The sequence below is a fragment of the Rhinolophus sinicus genome, linkage group LG06 (genome assembly GCF_036562045.2).
Source record: "Rhinolophus sinicus isolate RSC01 linkage group LG06, ASM3656204v1, whole genome shotgun sequence".
NCBI classification, from domain to species: domain Eukaryota; kingdom Metazoa; phylum Chordata; class Mammalia; order Chiroptera; family Rhinolophidae; genus Rhinolophus; species Rhinolophus sinicus.
Window position 1 is genome coordinate 71,894,597 of NC_133756.1, and position 15,307 is coordinate 71,909,903.

Genomic DNA, 15,307 nt, shown 5'->3' on the forward strand with positions numbered 1-15,307 from the left:
GAAAGCCATCGTGTGCTGAGGCCAAGAATAGCCTTGTTTTTGGAGATGAGGCTATAACAAGGTTTGGTCAAGTAAGATTTTGATGCCACTCTTTATGAGGTTTCATCTGCTTCTGGGCCCTCATGGTCCAAGAATGCAGGGCTTGCCCAGAAGAAGTGCTCTAACTTGGCAGGGCTGCCATCCTGAATCTCTTAGAATTACATATGGTACACCAGCCCCCAGCACTTTGTCTAGAGGAAATTACATTATAACTGCAGTACTGTACTCAGATTCTTTGAACAACCACAAGGAACAACTGTGGGCCATCTTTCTTTATTCTGGGTAACAGAGGAAGTGCTCCTAGGAGCTGAAGTGCAGGGGCATCTGGTGTGAGGTCCCACACAGAGAAAACGGATAGACACTCAAGAGTGCTTAGTGACTCCCAGGAGAGGAGGCTCCTTAGAAGCAGGACATTTTAGGTGCTTCATTTCCGCTGTGGAGGCTGGGGCTTCCTGGTCCTGGGGCTAAAGCCAGAGGCTGCACCTTAGGCGACCCTTGTAGAGGCTCTGTTGTCAACTGGCTCTTCTTAGACAGTAGGTGCAGTGTGAAGAGCTCAGAGTTCCCGTGAGACAGACTGCTGTGTTTCTGAACTACTCAGGAGGAAATGACGGTGGCATTGGCACAGGCCACTATGGAATGCTTTTCATTATATAGTTTCAGCAAAACCTGGTATTCTCCCTGAAAGGAACATAGGGAAAGCATGAGTGTGTGACCAACAGAACAATCAACTATTCAATAAATCGTTAATGAACATCTTCTCTATGCAGGCACTGTTCTAGACACTAAGGTAAAGTTGAACCAGACAAACTGAACTTTGCCCTGTGGAGCTCATGGCTCACTGGGAGAGACAGACAATGCACTAGCGTGTCTATGGTATGTCACATGCTGATGTTACACAGAGAACTCAAGCAGAGAAGGGGGGAAGGAGACTGCTGGGTAGCACAGAGTAGAGGGAGATGGGGTGAGTGCTGTTTGCAGGTTTAGGTAGGATGGTCAGGGCAGGCCCTGCTGAGAAGGTGAACTTTGGACAAAGATCTGAAGCAGGTGCAGGAGCACGCCATGTGCCCTGGGGGCTGTAGCTCTTGTGTTTGAGGAACAGTGAAGAGGCCAATGGGGCTTTGGGGAGAGGGAACCATGTGAGGAGTGAGGAGGAATGGCCTCCCCAGCCATGGTGGTGACGCTGGCTCCCACACTGAAAGGGACGCAGGTCATGAGACTGTTTTCCTCAGAGGACTAGTTTGAGCTGATATATGCATATGTGTTAATAGGAGCCCTCTGGCTGCCATGTTGAAAGAGGCTGTTGGGGGAGAGGGTGGAAGCAGGTAAGAGGTGTCTGCAATCAGCCAGGTGAGAGACGGTGACGATTTGGAGCAGATGGTGGGAATGCGAGTGGGAGTTGGATTCTGGCTAGATTTTGAAAGAAGAGCCGATAAGATTTGCTGAAGAAACCCATGTGGGTGGGAGAGAAAGAGATGGGTTAAGGGTGAATCCAAGGGTTCTGGCCTGAGCAACTGGAAGGATAAAGTGTCATTTGCTGACACAGGGAAGACTGTGGGGGAGCGGAGTTCAACTGCATGGAACTAGAATGCTCTATCAGGAAAAGCACTGCTGCCTTTTAGTGTTCCTTTCTGGCTGCAGCACTCTGCGGACGAACCCCTTCATCTGTGCTTCGCGGCTGTTACCCTGGGCTTTGTGGAACTGCAGAAAGAACCCAGGGGTTGAGCCACATCTGTTTCACTTCCAGTTGAGGCCCTGCCCAGCCCCCACAGGCCTACGTGTAACATGTCTGTAGATTCAGCAGTCTGGAGGAGAAAAGCTTGGGTGGGGGAGGTGGTGCTGAGCAGAGCAAAGGGCCCAAGAGGGAAGGATGCAGAAGACATTCCTGGTACATCTTTGATGTGCCTGTCACCTGAGGAAGGAAAAGGGCTTAATCTATGTAAGCCAGAGGGAAGAAATAAATCAGACCACGGAGTAGAAGTTTCATGAAAGAGGCTTTTTGTAAGAACTTCCTAGCAATTAACAGAGGTCCAGGAGCAGGCAGGTTCCCTGCCACTGAAAACTGTATTCAAGATACCCAGGCTCCGCTCTGGAAGGTGTCTGAGCATGAAGACTGATTAAATGCCTCAGGCACCTTTCAGCTTGAGGATTCTGTGCCATATAGGCTCCTGTGGGTCTCATGGCTCAAATATCGAGCAGCTGTGATTTCAGAAGCAGTATCAGGAATTTAACCAAAGCAGTGTAAAAGTTAGAGAATTAATTATGAGGACAGAGCAGCTCAAATTTGCATCTGGTTGTGTTGAATTATGATCATCTACTTTTCTTTTAACTCTCAATGTGCATTGAGGTACACTCTACAAAACCGAATGAAGTTTTCATTATTGCTTTATAAGCCTAAGAAAAGATGTAGCATTTAATGGAAGCGCTTCTAGATTATGAATTACAAGATATATATACTCTGGTTTAAGAGGCAAGGGTATTTAGGCAACTGTGCCCATCTGTAGGCAGGTGGAAGTACATGCTAGAAGACAGGAGGGCAGAGAAGCGACAAGAGACAGAGAGCAGTGGCCTTGAGATGAGAGAGGAGCACTGACTTTGTGAATCAGGAGTTTGTAATGCAGTCCAGGCTGTACTACATGTTGTCCTTGTGCTTTGGAAGCCCAAGGCTCTCTGAACTCTAATATAGAAAAGAGTAGTTATTGACAGATGCAGGGCTCCAGGCAGGGCAATCCGTGCCAAGGGATGGGTTGTGTTAAAAAGTAAAGAATACCAAGACGCCGAAGATTGGCTGCTGAGTGGAAAAGTTTTCAGACAAGCCGGTACGGTATTAGCACAGAGACCATCTCCCGGGATTTGGTGGGAGGAGGGCATTTTTAAAACCAAAAGTGTTTGCACTGTCTCTGTCCCATATTAGGATGCAAAGTCTCTGAAACTTGCTGGCTGGGCATCAGCCAAGGAAGTCTGAGCTGCCTGCAGCTGGTCCTCAGCCAACATGGGAGTTCATGTGGGGATTAAGGTCTCCAGCTGCCTCTGCTTCTTATGTGACAGGTCGCATGTGTCCCACTTAGGTTATGTCTCCTGTCAGGTCTGGCCAGGTGTCAGCAGGCTGGGGTGGGGTCAGCGTTGGCCAGGTTTCTGCTTCCCAGGCTCAGGCTTCAGAAGGGGAAGAGGCAGGAGGACCAGGCAAACAGAGTCTGGATGCTTAACCACCCAGACCCAGGGCCATGTCTCCTTGCCCTTACGTTGGACAACAATCTTGTTGGGCACTGTTATTGGTTGACAAACAGGTACCTCCCTCACCCAAGCATCCTGGGTGATGACAATAAAGCTTTTTGTACCTCTGGTAAATTTTCTCTCAAAGGGATTCTATGACTTTAAGAAGTTCTTTTCTCCTCTATTTCATAGCAATTGCTAAAGGGAACGGGTTTATAAAAAATAAAACATTATAATCTCAAGATCCATCCATGTTGTCACAAATGGTCCTATTTCATCTTTTCTTACCCCTGAATAGTATTCCATTGTGTATATATACCACAACTTCTTTATCCATTCATCTATCGAAGGACATTTTGGTTGTTTCCATGTCTTGGCCACTGTAAATAAAGCTGCAATGAACATTGGAGCACATGGGTCTTTATGGATAAATGTTTTCAGATTTTTTTGGTAGATACCCAGGAGAGGGATTGCTGGGTCATATGGCAATTCTATTCGTAATTTTTTGAGGAACCTCCACACTGCCTTCCATAACGGCTGCACCAGTCTGCATTCCCACCAACAGTGTATGAGGGTTCCTTTTTCTCCACAGCCTCTCCAACACTTGTTACTATTTGTCTTGTTGATGATAGCCATTCTGACTGGGGTGAGGTGATATCTCATTGTGGTTTTTATTTGCATTTCTCTGATGATTAGTGATGTTGAGCATTTTTTCATATGGCTATTTGCCATTTGTTTGTCCTCTTTGGAGAAATGTCTCTTCAGGTTCTCTGCCCATTTTTCAATCGGGTTGTTTGTTTTGTTGTTGTTGAGTTGTATGAGTTCCTTGTATATTTTGGATATTAGCCCCTTATCGGAGACACTGTTTGCAAAAATCTTCTCCCATTCAGTTGGTTGCCTTTTTATTTTGTCGATGGTTTCTTTTGCTGTGCAGAAGCTTTTAAGTTTGATATAGTCCCATTCATTTATTTTAGCTTTTACTTCCCTTGCCTTTGGAGTCAAGTCAGACAGAAAAAGCAGAGAACCGTATGATTTCACTGATATGTGGTATATAAACCAAAAACAACAAAAGAACAAGACAAACAAATGAGAAACAAAAACTCATAGACACAGGCAATAGTTTAGTGGTTACCAGAAGGTAAGGGGGGAGGGGGGTGGTAGATGAGGGTAAAGGGGATAAACTATACGGTTATGGAAGGAGAACTGACTCTAGGTGGTTAACATGCAATGTGAGTTATAGATGATGTAATACAGAATTGTACACCTGAAATCTATGTAACTTTACTAACAATTGTCACCCCAATAAACTTTAATTAAAAAAAATTAATACACACACAAAAATAAAATAAAATAAAACAAACAAAAAGCCAATAATGCAAAATGAAAATCAATTGTTTGCAAATTTTAAGTCAATCTCCAGTGGGGGTGAGGGTCAGAAGGAAATGGGGAAGAAAAAGAATTCAAATAGCAAAGATTTAAAGAAAAAACTATCTGGAGAATTTAGGTCCCATATTCTAAAAGTGAAGAGAGTTTGCAAAACTCATTATACTGAAAAGCTGCAGAGAAAACTGGAGAAGAAGAACCCCAGAGGGGGACGGGAAGGTGGGAAACGTCCCAGCTGCTAGAGCAATGCTGGTGAAAGTCCCAGATGGTCTAGAGACATGTGGCTTTAACCTTAAGAACCCAGAGGCTGGGATTGAAAGGAAACATGCAAGAAAAATGAAACTAAATTAAATAAATTTTTCATGGAGAAGGAGATCCGTTTCCAGAGTCATGTACAGGTTTTGGAGGATGGAAAGGATGACATTGAAAAAAAAATTAAAATTGTTACACTTTTGTGATTCTTTTTATGTTGTTCCATAATATTCTCTCAGGAGTAGCATACTGAAAATTTATTGCTTATGCCAGAACTGCTTGAGTTCAGCCATCTGATAAAGTCACACTAGTTTGAGAAAAAAGAAATTAGTGGAAACTTCTGCTCTTAGCTGTGAGGCTCGCAAGCGAATGCTCGGGATGTGGACATTTGACTTACTTAGTGGCAGCCCGTGAATACTAGTGCAAGGATGGTAACAGAGGGACCCATGAGCCCTCGTGGCTGTGTTTCTTCCTTTCTCTGAGTGGCCAGACTTACTGAGCGCTAAGGACAGCAAGCCTGTGGCTGCCTCCCACACCCCAGCAGCTCCAGCCATGTGGACACTCCTGCAGGGCAGGATGCCTGCGTCCCTCCAGGTGGGAGATGTCTACCCAGAGGGTCCCAACGGGTCTGACAAGACATAAAATGTTAGAGGCCAAAATGACAAAGCCAGTGTGCAAAGCATTTGTAAGCACCCACTATGCAGACCAGCTTTACTGAGAAAGAGTTTTTTTAGTGATGGCCTATCATTAAGTGATGGTAAAGGTTCAAACTGTTTAATTCCCTGCTCCTCTTTCTTCTCCACCACCTCCTCCTTCTTCTGTTCTCCTACTTCAAGAATCTGCTCAACACATTAATTAAGCAACAAAATAAAGTAGAAAAGCAGAACCTTACCTCAGGAATTTCAAATCCAAGATTATTGGCAGGGCCAGCATAATAAATCTGCTCTGGAAAATATACAAAATAAACATAGTGTTATTCAACCATTTAAAACAAAAATGATTTCTCCTATTATCTGTGCTTCCTCTACCCTGGGGATCCAGTGATGAAGAAAAAGAGACCTGCAGGTGATGTGAGAGAGGCCGATGGGGTGCTGGTTAAGAGGTTAGGCTAAAGCCAGGCCGCGCAGGGTTAAATTGTAAGACCATCTCTGACAACTGTTTGACTATGGACAGTTATTATCCCTTTGGGCTCAGTTCCCTCATTTTAAAAATGGGTATAATAATGACAATAACAGTGCCCGCTTCGTCAGGCTGTGAGGATAAAAGAGTGAATCAATGTAGAGCACTAATAACAATGTTGGGAAGTTCTCAATAAATGATTGCTAAAAGTATGACCTGGAAGATGCTGCATTTGATAGGATGGCTGGTCAGGGAAGGCATCTCTAAGCGGATGCTATTTGAGCTACGCCCCAAGGGAGGAGAATGAGGCAACCATTTAAAGAGCTGGGAGAAGAGGACTTTGGGACATCAGAATAAGGAGAAAGGCCTTGATATGGAAAAGAGTGTGTGAAGCTGGAAGGACAGAGGGGAGATGGGTGTGAGGAAACACAGTGACCTAAAGAGTCTGTGTTGAGAAGACACTGAAAAGATTGAGGGGAGACAGGTATTTTAGGACCTTGAGAACATGGTAAGGAGAAAGGTGGTAAAAAGTCAATGAAAATACCTAATTTATGTTTTGAAGAGATCATTCCACTGTTTGCAGAGCCCTATAGTGGAGACCGATCGGTAGCTGAGGTGAGTGAAGGACTGGTAAGGTGTGCTGGTGATGGTGGAGATGGAGAAAAGCAAGTGAGGTCACGACTGTCCCGGAAGATAGGATTTACCGGGGTTGTATGTGGAGAGGACAAGGGGTTTTGGCTTGAGCATCCAGGAAAATGGGGGCGCTATTTACTAAGATTAGGGGTTCCAGGGAGGAAGAAGAGAGAGAGAGAGTGTGTGTGTGTGTGTGTGTGTGTGTGGCGATGAAAGAACTCTATTTCTAGGAGGTGATTATTAAGGGTCTGTGAGAGCAGTTGGATACATGAGTCTGAAACTTTTGGGAAGAGGTCAAAAATAGAGCTATGAATATGGGAGTCATTAATATGTACATGGTGATAAAGCCATGGGACAGGATGAAACACCCCCCCTTCCCCCCCAGGAAAGTAGAATTAATAGATAGAAAAGGGGAAAAGGCCAGAACCACTTCTGAGGCCCTCTAACACTCAGGAGTGGAGTAGAAGAGGAGAAGCCAGCCAAGGAGACCAAGAAGGAAGGAATGGCCATGGAGTGGAGGGCAGCCAGATGTGGGATCAAAGAAGCCAGATGAATGTTCTTCAGAAAAGAGGGTCCAATCAACTGTGTTGAATGCCACTAAGATTTTGTTTAAGAAATGTGCAGTAGATTTGGCAACATGGAGGTAATTTAGTGAGCTTGAGTAGAACACTGGAGCAGTGAAAACAAATGCCCAAATGGGGTGGGTTGAAGAGTGATATGGAGGTGAGGAAGTAAAAAAGTTTTGTTATAAAGAGAAGCAGAAAAAATGAATGACAACCACAGATAGGTGTGGGGTTAAGAGTGGGTTGATTTTTTATTTAAGATGGGAGATACTGTACCATATTTGTCATTCGAAGCGAATGATTTTGTAGAAAGATTGAACATGTAGAAGAGAGGGAATAACTGAAGGATTGAGGTGTTTAAGAAGATGGGACGGGAGGGACTTTTGCCTTGAGAGGAGAGCACAAAGATTGCTCCTGTAGTTACGGGAGAGAAAACAGCAGAGGGAGTTCAGAAGTAGATAGATTTATAGATTGGCCAGTGGACCAATGACAGGGCTACAGTCTGATTGCTTCTGTTTTCTCAGTGAAAGTCATGAGCAAAGAGGTAGAGGAAAGTGGAGGGTGAAGATGTGGTCCATTGAGAAGCAAGAAGATGTTATAGAGAAGTTATCTTGGACAGTGGGGAAGAAATTTACTGGAAAAGGATACTGGGATTCCTGGGTAGTGTTGAGTGCTTTTTAATTTTTTTGACGTTTATGGCCATGAATTTAAAGATACTCTGGTCACACCAGATGTCTATTTTCTCAGCAATATTCAGTAGTTCTGATGCAAAAATAGGTAGGGCAGATGGTTGGGTTGGAATTTTGCTGGACAAAACTAATAAGGATAAAAAGGCAAGGGTGCTGGGAATTGATGCAGGAGAAATCTTATAATAATAGAGCATGGAATCTAAGGAGGGTCAGGAGGAAAAGGAAGGCAGGATGGGTTCATTGATAGTAAAAATAGTGATGGAGTCAGTTGAAAGGAGTTTCTAGTATTGCAATCAAGGTCCTAGAGTAAATGAGCTGGAAGGATATGGTGAAGCCAGAGGGCAGAAGTATTGACACTGAGATTTCAGAAGCGATGAATTTACTGGTGATGACAAGATGCAGAGTGGACAGGAAAGACAGTAGTTGAGGTGAAATGATGAACATGGTCATTGGAAGTAAGGTCAAGGAGCTGAGACACGGTGCTGGGTGGGCCACCCATGTCAATACTGGAGTCAGCAGGAAGGATGGGACCTTGCCCGGCTCCCAGAGGGTGACTGCCTCCTCCGTGATTCCTCAGCACTGTGCATGCAGCATATTATAAGAAGAGTGGCTAAGAGCACCAACTCTGGGGCCAGACTCTCTGGGCGGGGCTTGAGTCTTGGCTCTTCTTCCTACTAACCGGCCAAGCCACCTAACTTTCTGTGCCTCAGCTCCCTTACCAGGAAATGGGGGTGATAATAATACCCACCTCACAGGGTTGTTGTGAGCATTGAACGAGTTAACGTATGTAAAACTCTTACAATAGCACCTGGCACAAGGTAAGCACTCAGTCAGTGTTTGCCATTAATATAGTCACTCACCAATCCATACTACGGGCATCCATCTGATACAGGCCAGGCACTATTCTATGTGCTGGCTATAATAGTAGACAAGAACAGTATGTGAACCGTTTGAGTCATTGGCCACCTGGAATTGTAGTCATTTGTTTACAGGGCTGTTTCCTTCACTGGCCTGGGATTCAGTGCTTTCTTGTCTGCATGGTTCTCAGTACATTGCACAGAGTCTAACGCACAGCAGAGCGTGACATATGGTTACTGAATGAGGTTCTTGGACAAGCAGATCCAGTCAGGACATGGGTTTGCCAACCAACTTCATTCTTGCGCCTGCTATTTTAATCCTCTACCTGCTGGAAGGGTCCGGTCTGGGATGTGCTGACACAAGCGACTGGGGTAGGGAATGAGCCATTCAGAGTAGCCAATCTGGTGATGAGGGTGGTGGCGGAGGATGAAGGTGAATGCATGCTGATTGGTTTATTGATGGTGTTAGGTACTGAGCTCTAATGGCACAGTGACGTCCTGCTTCACACAGTATCTGGCACTACACAGCAGCTCAGTAAATACTTGGAGACACACCAAACTGTCCTTAAAAGGGGCTTTGGGCCAGGTGCAGCGTGGCTGGGGCATGAGCAGCTGCCCACACGGAATAATACCAGAAGCACAAGGATAATCCCCTTTCATAAAGGCCTCCCCAGGGAAACCTGAGGCTGAACTTCTACCAGGAGACCCGTCCTCAGCATCGACTTTGGCCTCTGTTAAATGTCTATGTCCTCCACATATCTACCCTTCCCTCCCGCGGCCAATTCCTGGTACTTTGCAAGGATAACGTGCAAACATGGCGAGTGACAGGGGGGTGACATTCCTATTTCATTGCACTCTATGTACTGGTTCATTCATTTTTATTTTAGTCTATACATATTTTTTGGCAAGAACCTGCAATCATTTTTCATCACAAATTTTAGCCAGCAAGAGACCAGGGAGTGAGGTGGTGGGCAGCCTTGAGGCGTAGTATTCAGGCTAGCGTTCTTGTTGGCCTGCACCTCCAGGATGCCCTCCACGTAGTCCTCGTGGGGGCGCTCCATGGTGCCCTGCATGGTGCCATCATGCCTGCCTCTGCACACACAGCCTTGCACTGGGTCCTGCTTAAGTCATTCGTACAGAGGGCCAGCTCCTCACAGTTCACAGCAGGAATAGCATTTATCTTTTAGGAGTGGATCTGCATGATTCTGGCCCGGGCCTCCTCATTGGGCATTGGGAACTCAATCTTTGGTCCAGGAGGCCTGAGTGGAGCAGGGTGGGGTCCATGATGTCACCCTGTTAGTGGCTGCAATTACCTTTACTTGGGTGTTGGGCTGGAACCCATCCAGCTGGTTCAGAAGCTGTAGCTTGTCCTATACACGCCCCAGTCCCCGGCCTTCTCACTGTCAGAGCACTTGGTGCTGCTGGCACCCAGCTCGTCAATGAAGATGATGGATGGAGATTACTCCTTGGTCAGGCAAAAGCATCCTGGACCAACTTGGCACATCCCTGCTGAATATTTGCACCAGCTGGGGACAAACCAGCTTTAGGAAGGTGGCCTTGGTCTGTGCAGCACAGGCTGGGCTAGCAAGGTCTTCCCTGTACCCAGGGGCCCATACATCAGCACCCCCTTTGGAGGGTGGATCCCCAGGTTCTCAAAATTCTCCTTGTGGTTTATTGGAAGGACGATGGCCTCCACCAGCCCTGAATCTGCTTGTGCTGGCCTCCGATGTCACTGCATTGTTCCATGGGCCTCTCGTCCACCTCCACAGCCTTCACCCACAAATCATACTCTGTGGGCAGGTCTCAGGGTCCGACAGGAATCTTTGTTACCCCTATCAAGTCTCCTGGCTTCAGTTTTTTCAGCATCCACCACCCCAGTTACAGGAAGTATGTCTGTCATGTTGAGGTTTGGATCGCTGCACAGCCGCCCTTCCTCAGGGAGTCCAGGTCAATATTGGCACCATCCTGCTCTTGGTCATTAAGGATCAATATCCAAAAGCTGGATGACATTCCAGACAAGGTATGGCAGGGTCTTGTTCACTTAGATTTTCCCATTATTCTCTTTCATCTTGCCCTTCATGGCTTGGAGTTCATGGGTAACTTGTAACACTTTGCTCTTCACAACCTTGATTTCATGTCCAGCAGCCATGTGCACTGGATAATACCTTCTGTGGAGATCTTAAGCACCTCCCTTCCAACTCCATCTTGCTCAGCCTCATCCCACACGGTTGCCATTTTCTCCTGCTGAGGTCCATTCATTTTTAAAAGGAAATATATATTTGGTTGTGGATATAAATAAGAGTTTTATTGGAAACTACCACTTTGTGTGATGTGGTATTAGAAATTGAGATGTAACATTCTGAATCCTATCCTTAAGAGTCTTCCAGTGCAATATTGGTTCAGCCACTATGGAAAACAGGATGGACATTGCTCAAAAAATTAAAAATAGAACTACCTTATGACCCAGCAATTCCACTCCTGAGTATTTATTTGAAGAAATCCTAAACATTAGCTTGAAAAGATATTGCATCTCTATGTTTATTGCAGCACTATTTACAATAGCCAAGATATGGAAGCAACCTAAGTGTCCATCGATAAATGACTGGATAAAAATAATGTGGTACATATGTATATGGAATATTACTCAGCCATAAAAAAGAATGAAATCTTTCCATTTGCGACAATATGGATGGGCCTAGAGGGTATTATGCTAAGTGAAACAAGTCAGACAGAGAAAGACAAACACCATGTGATTTCACTTATATGTGGAATCTAAAGAACAAAATAAACAAACAAAACAGAAACAGACTCATAGATACAGAGAACTGACTAATAGTTCCCAGATGGGAGGGGAATTGGAGGGCTGGGTGAAAAGGTGAAGGGATTAAGAAGTACAAATTGGCAGTTACAAAATAGTCATGGGGATATAAAGTATAGCTTAGAGAATATCATCAGTAATATTGTAATAACTATGTATGCTGTCAGATGCGTACTAGATTTATCAGAGGGATCACTTCATAAGTTATATAAATGTCTAAACACGATGCTATATATCTAAAACTAATATAACATTGAGTGTCAACTGTAATTGAAAAAATAATGTTAAAAATAAATGAACAGTAAATATGTGGTGATAAAAAGAAGAATCTTCTAGTGGAACTGGAGAAGATACAATAACTAAGCCATATAGAAAGTTAATTGTGTGAGGAGTGAGTGGTGTGTGTGGGTGGTGTATCTAACAAGCAAAAAGTTCAGAGGGGCTGCCTGAGATTTATTTGTACTGATAGTGTGTTGTACAGCCTGAGGGCATATCATTCACGCTATAATCTTTGTGAATGGTGTCCCCTGGAGTGGTGTGACACAGTGGCCCAGCTACCAGCACATTTCATTTTAGGAAATTATCTCTTCCCCAGTGGATACTCTCTGACCCAAGCCAGGACAACTGAGCAGAAGGACAAAGAGACCCAGGACCAGTCTATTTCGGCAAGAGGTGGTTTGTTTCATTTCAATTGGCCATTGTCTAGAGCTGCCCACTTTCTGCCTGGTGCAGCAGCCTTCTCACTGACTCCTTCAAGAAAATGTCTTTGTTTTCGTTGACTGGAATAGCTTTCTATTGCCTGCAAGTCGGGGATTTTGACTGCTATGGGCATGAACCAGTCAAACTCACTCATGCTGGCCCTCAGGGTATGAGACGCAACATGGCGCAGGAGCAGAGTCCAAGGATGGGACTGTGTATTCCCATCTATTTCGGATCTGAGTGGTTCCTTTGGACACGTTTTATACCCACACTGTTTTTCTACTTATTGTGTTAAGGTGGCATAGTGCAAACAACTTGACCTAGGAAGCAGGCAGATTTGGGTTCAGGCCTCAGCTCTCCTACTCACTAGCTAAGTGTTGGTGGGCAGTTTGCTTAACCTTCCTGAGCCTCAGCTTCTGCACTTTGCAAAACGGACATAGGAATGTCTCTGCTGGGCATTATGAGGACTCTAGAACTCTCATGCAAACTCACCGAGCAGAATGGAGTCCCCAGTAAGGGCAGAAAAAGTGGTTGTTTGTTGTATTATTGTTCACCGGATGTGAAGAAGAGTAATGTAATGCAGACTCACTTGGCAGATGCTGAGAAAGATACCAGACTTGTTTGGGAACCTTTTTGCTGAGCCAATGTGTGCAACCTTTAAGATCTGCTGGTGTCTTTTTTTTCAACTTCTGTTTTTTAAAAAATGGATGAGTAAAGGTCTTTGAAGAATACCATTAGAATGATATTGAGCAATCTGTTATGCTCATTTACTGTTCCAAGACTTCTAATTTGTGCTCTTCAGTATTAATGGGTTATTTACTGGCTGACACTGTCATTAAATCGTTCCCTAACACTTTGTAGTTTCAACAGGAGCTTTTCCAGGGGCCCAGAAGTTTTTGGGAATTGCTGCAAATAATGCATGAAACTTTTATTATTTTTTTAACCTGATGAAACACCACCTAAAAATAAATTCTTGCTCCCACTTTTCTCAGATCCTCTCTGATTCTGAGATTTCTTTAATTAACATCCTCACACTCCAGTACTATAAAAAGATCCCCAGTATATCTGTACCCACTTCTTTCTCTCCTTAATTTGAAATCTTTATCAGTTTTTAATGTGCAGCGGATTAAAGAAGTTCACTTCCCTGGGTCTGAACAATGAAGTCATTTCTGTGAATCGGCCTTTTGTTTTGTTTTGTTTTGACCCAGATCTTTGTGCGGTTGGCACATACTGTCTTTTTAGAGAGGAAATTGATTTGAAAATTGTGGAAATAAAAGGTCCCAAAGGGTTTTGGATTAGATGGATGTGAGACTTGTGCTGCAGCCACAGCCTTTTATTCCCCGTCACCAGCACGGGTGCTGGCCTGGAAGTGCTGGCTGATGCAAGGACTCTGTGAGGCGGCCTTCTCACCGTTTCTCGGCCCTTGCAAGTATCTTGTTTGAATTCCTTCCAGTCTTCCACATTTATTACAAAAACGTAATCAATATTTAAACATTATTAGGGTGCTAGGCGGTATGCCATACTTACAGTTTCAATTTATCATAAATAGGCAAATTAGTATATTCAGAACACTTTTTTAAATGATCGTTTATTTATTTACTCTATATTCGAGCCCTTTTCCTATCTGCCAGGCCCAAAGGAGTCCTGGGGAGGAGGACAAGAAGGACATAGCCCTCACCCTGCTGTCCAGTGAGTGGGGGTCCTCAGGGTCTGGGAAGATTTCATTACAACGGCTTCTGTGGGCAGTAGTCTCCCAGTGAGGAGGGAGGTGGGCGGAATGTCCCAGGCAGACCACGGCCTCATCTCCGGAGTAAGAGGGAGCGAGTGTATTACTTCATTTTGGTGAGCTCTCAACAGTCTTTCTTCCTCTCCATGCCTTGAGTATTTCCTTAAGGAGACCCAAATTTGGCAGGTGGCGAGGCCCATCACCCTGTGCCTCCGCTTTTCTCTGACTTGGGCTCTGCTTTCTTCAGTCTCTGACCCTGGAACCTGCGGTAAGAGTTTCCCCGTGCCACAAGGCGCTGAGCTGGTTGTTGGTTAGAGCTTATTTAAATTAATAATGAACTTGCCTAGGGCTGGAGACTCAGAAGAGTGCCTGCTGCCTCCGGAGTGAATGCGCCTGTAGACAGAACTCCCGTTGGATTCCAAGCAATGTAGGTAGGTAGCTCCAGGCTAAGCCCAGGCTCAGTTTTTACTTTTATTATCTATTTTTGGTGTGTCCTAGTTTGTCAGCTTCTTCATCTCCCAGGCCATTGTACCTGTTACTCACTAGGGCCTCAGCAGTTCTTTTTGTCTCTCCTGAAGGGAGGCCACCAGAGGACTGCAGTGTCATAGGCATGTCTGTGTCATCTCAGAAATGATCCTGCAGATGCACCACATACAGTCGCACAGACCAGGCCTGGCTGAGGGGCTGAGTGGGAGCAGAAATCCAGCTCCTGTCCCACTGGGCCAGGCCATGCACTTGGGCGCTGGACTGGCTCCCATCTGCAGATGTCCCGTTTCCACTGTGAAGTCACAGCAGCCATGGTGGGTGTCAGCTGTGCCTCCGTCACGGGCCTGCCTCCTCTCCACAATTGCCTGCTGCACAGCAGCCTAGGAAGGGCAACTGGAAAGTACCAGGACATTATCCCCTGGGGAGGGCCTCAACCGAGGAGGACTGGAATCAGAGATAAATGTCGCAGCCTCCTGACCTTCAGAGGGACAATTCTGAGACACACACTACAGTTCCTCAAGGGTCTCGGGGCTGAGCCCAAGTTTCCCACACTGGTAATCAGCTCCTTGTCACATCACTTCCTGGCTTTTCCTCCTGCCCGAGTCCCTCTTGCCCCTCTCTAACTCCTGCTTCCTGGCGTCACGTTTTAATAAACTACTCACCCCCACGTCCTTATCTCTGGCTTTACTGGGAGAAACCCCAAACTAAGCACACTTCCTGGTAGAAGGTGTACCTTTTTCTAATTTCTATGAAGACCACTATGAGTTAGTGGTGGTCCTAGAAACCTGGCTGTTGATATAGTTGGACCTGTTTTTGATGACGGAGCCACCCAG

General features: G+C 45.3%; 1 protein-coding gene and 1 pseudogene across 1 annotated transcript in view; both read right to left on the reverse strand.

Annotated features, from left to right (window-relative positions):
• Nucleotides 1-296: 296 nt before the first annotated feature.
• The window catches only part of LY86 (lymphocyte antigen 86), a 64,519-nt gene continuing 49,508 nt past the window's right edge, over nt 297-15,307 (reverse strand). Inside the window, exons 4-5 of the mRNA XM_074335270.1 lie at nt 5,777-5,829; nt 297-717 (exon numbers count right to left, since the gene is read on the reverse strand). Of these exons, the coding sequence (XP_074191371.1) occupies nt 634-717; nt 5,777-5,829 (137 nt within the window). The 3' untranslated portion in view covers nt 297-633. The remainder of the gene's footprint in view (nt 718-5,776; nt 5,830-15,307) is intronic.
• LOC109454606 (26S proteasome regulatory subunit 6A-A) lies at nt 9,624-11,004 on the reverse strand (annotated as a pseudogene).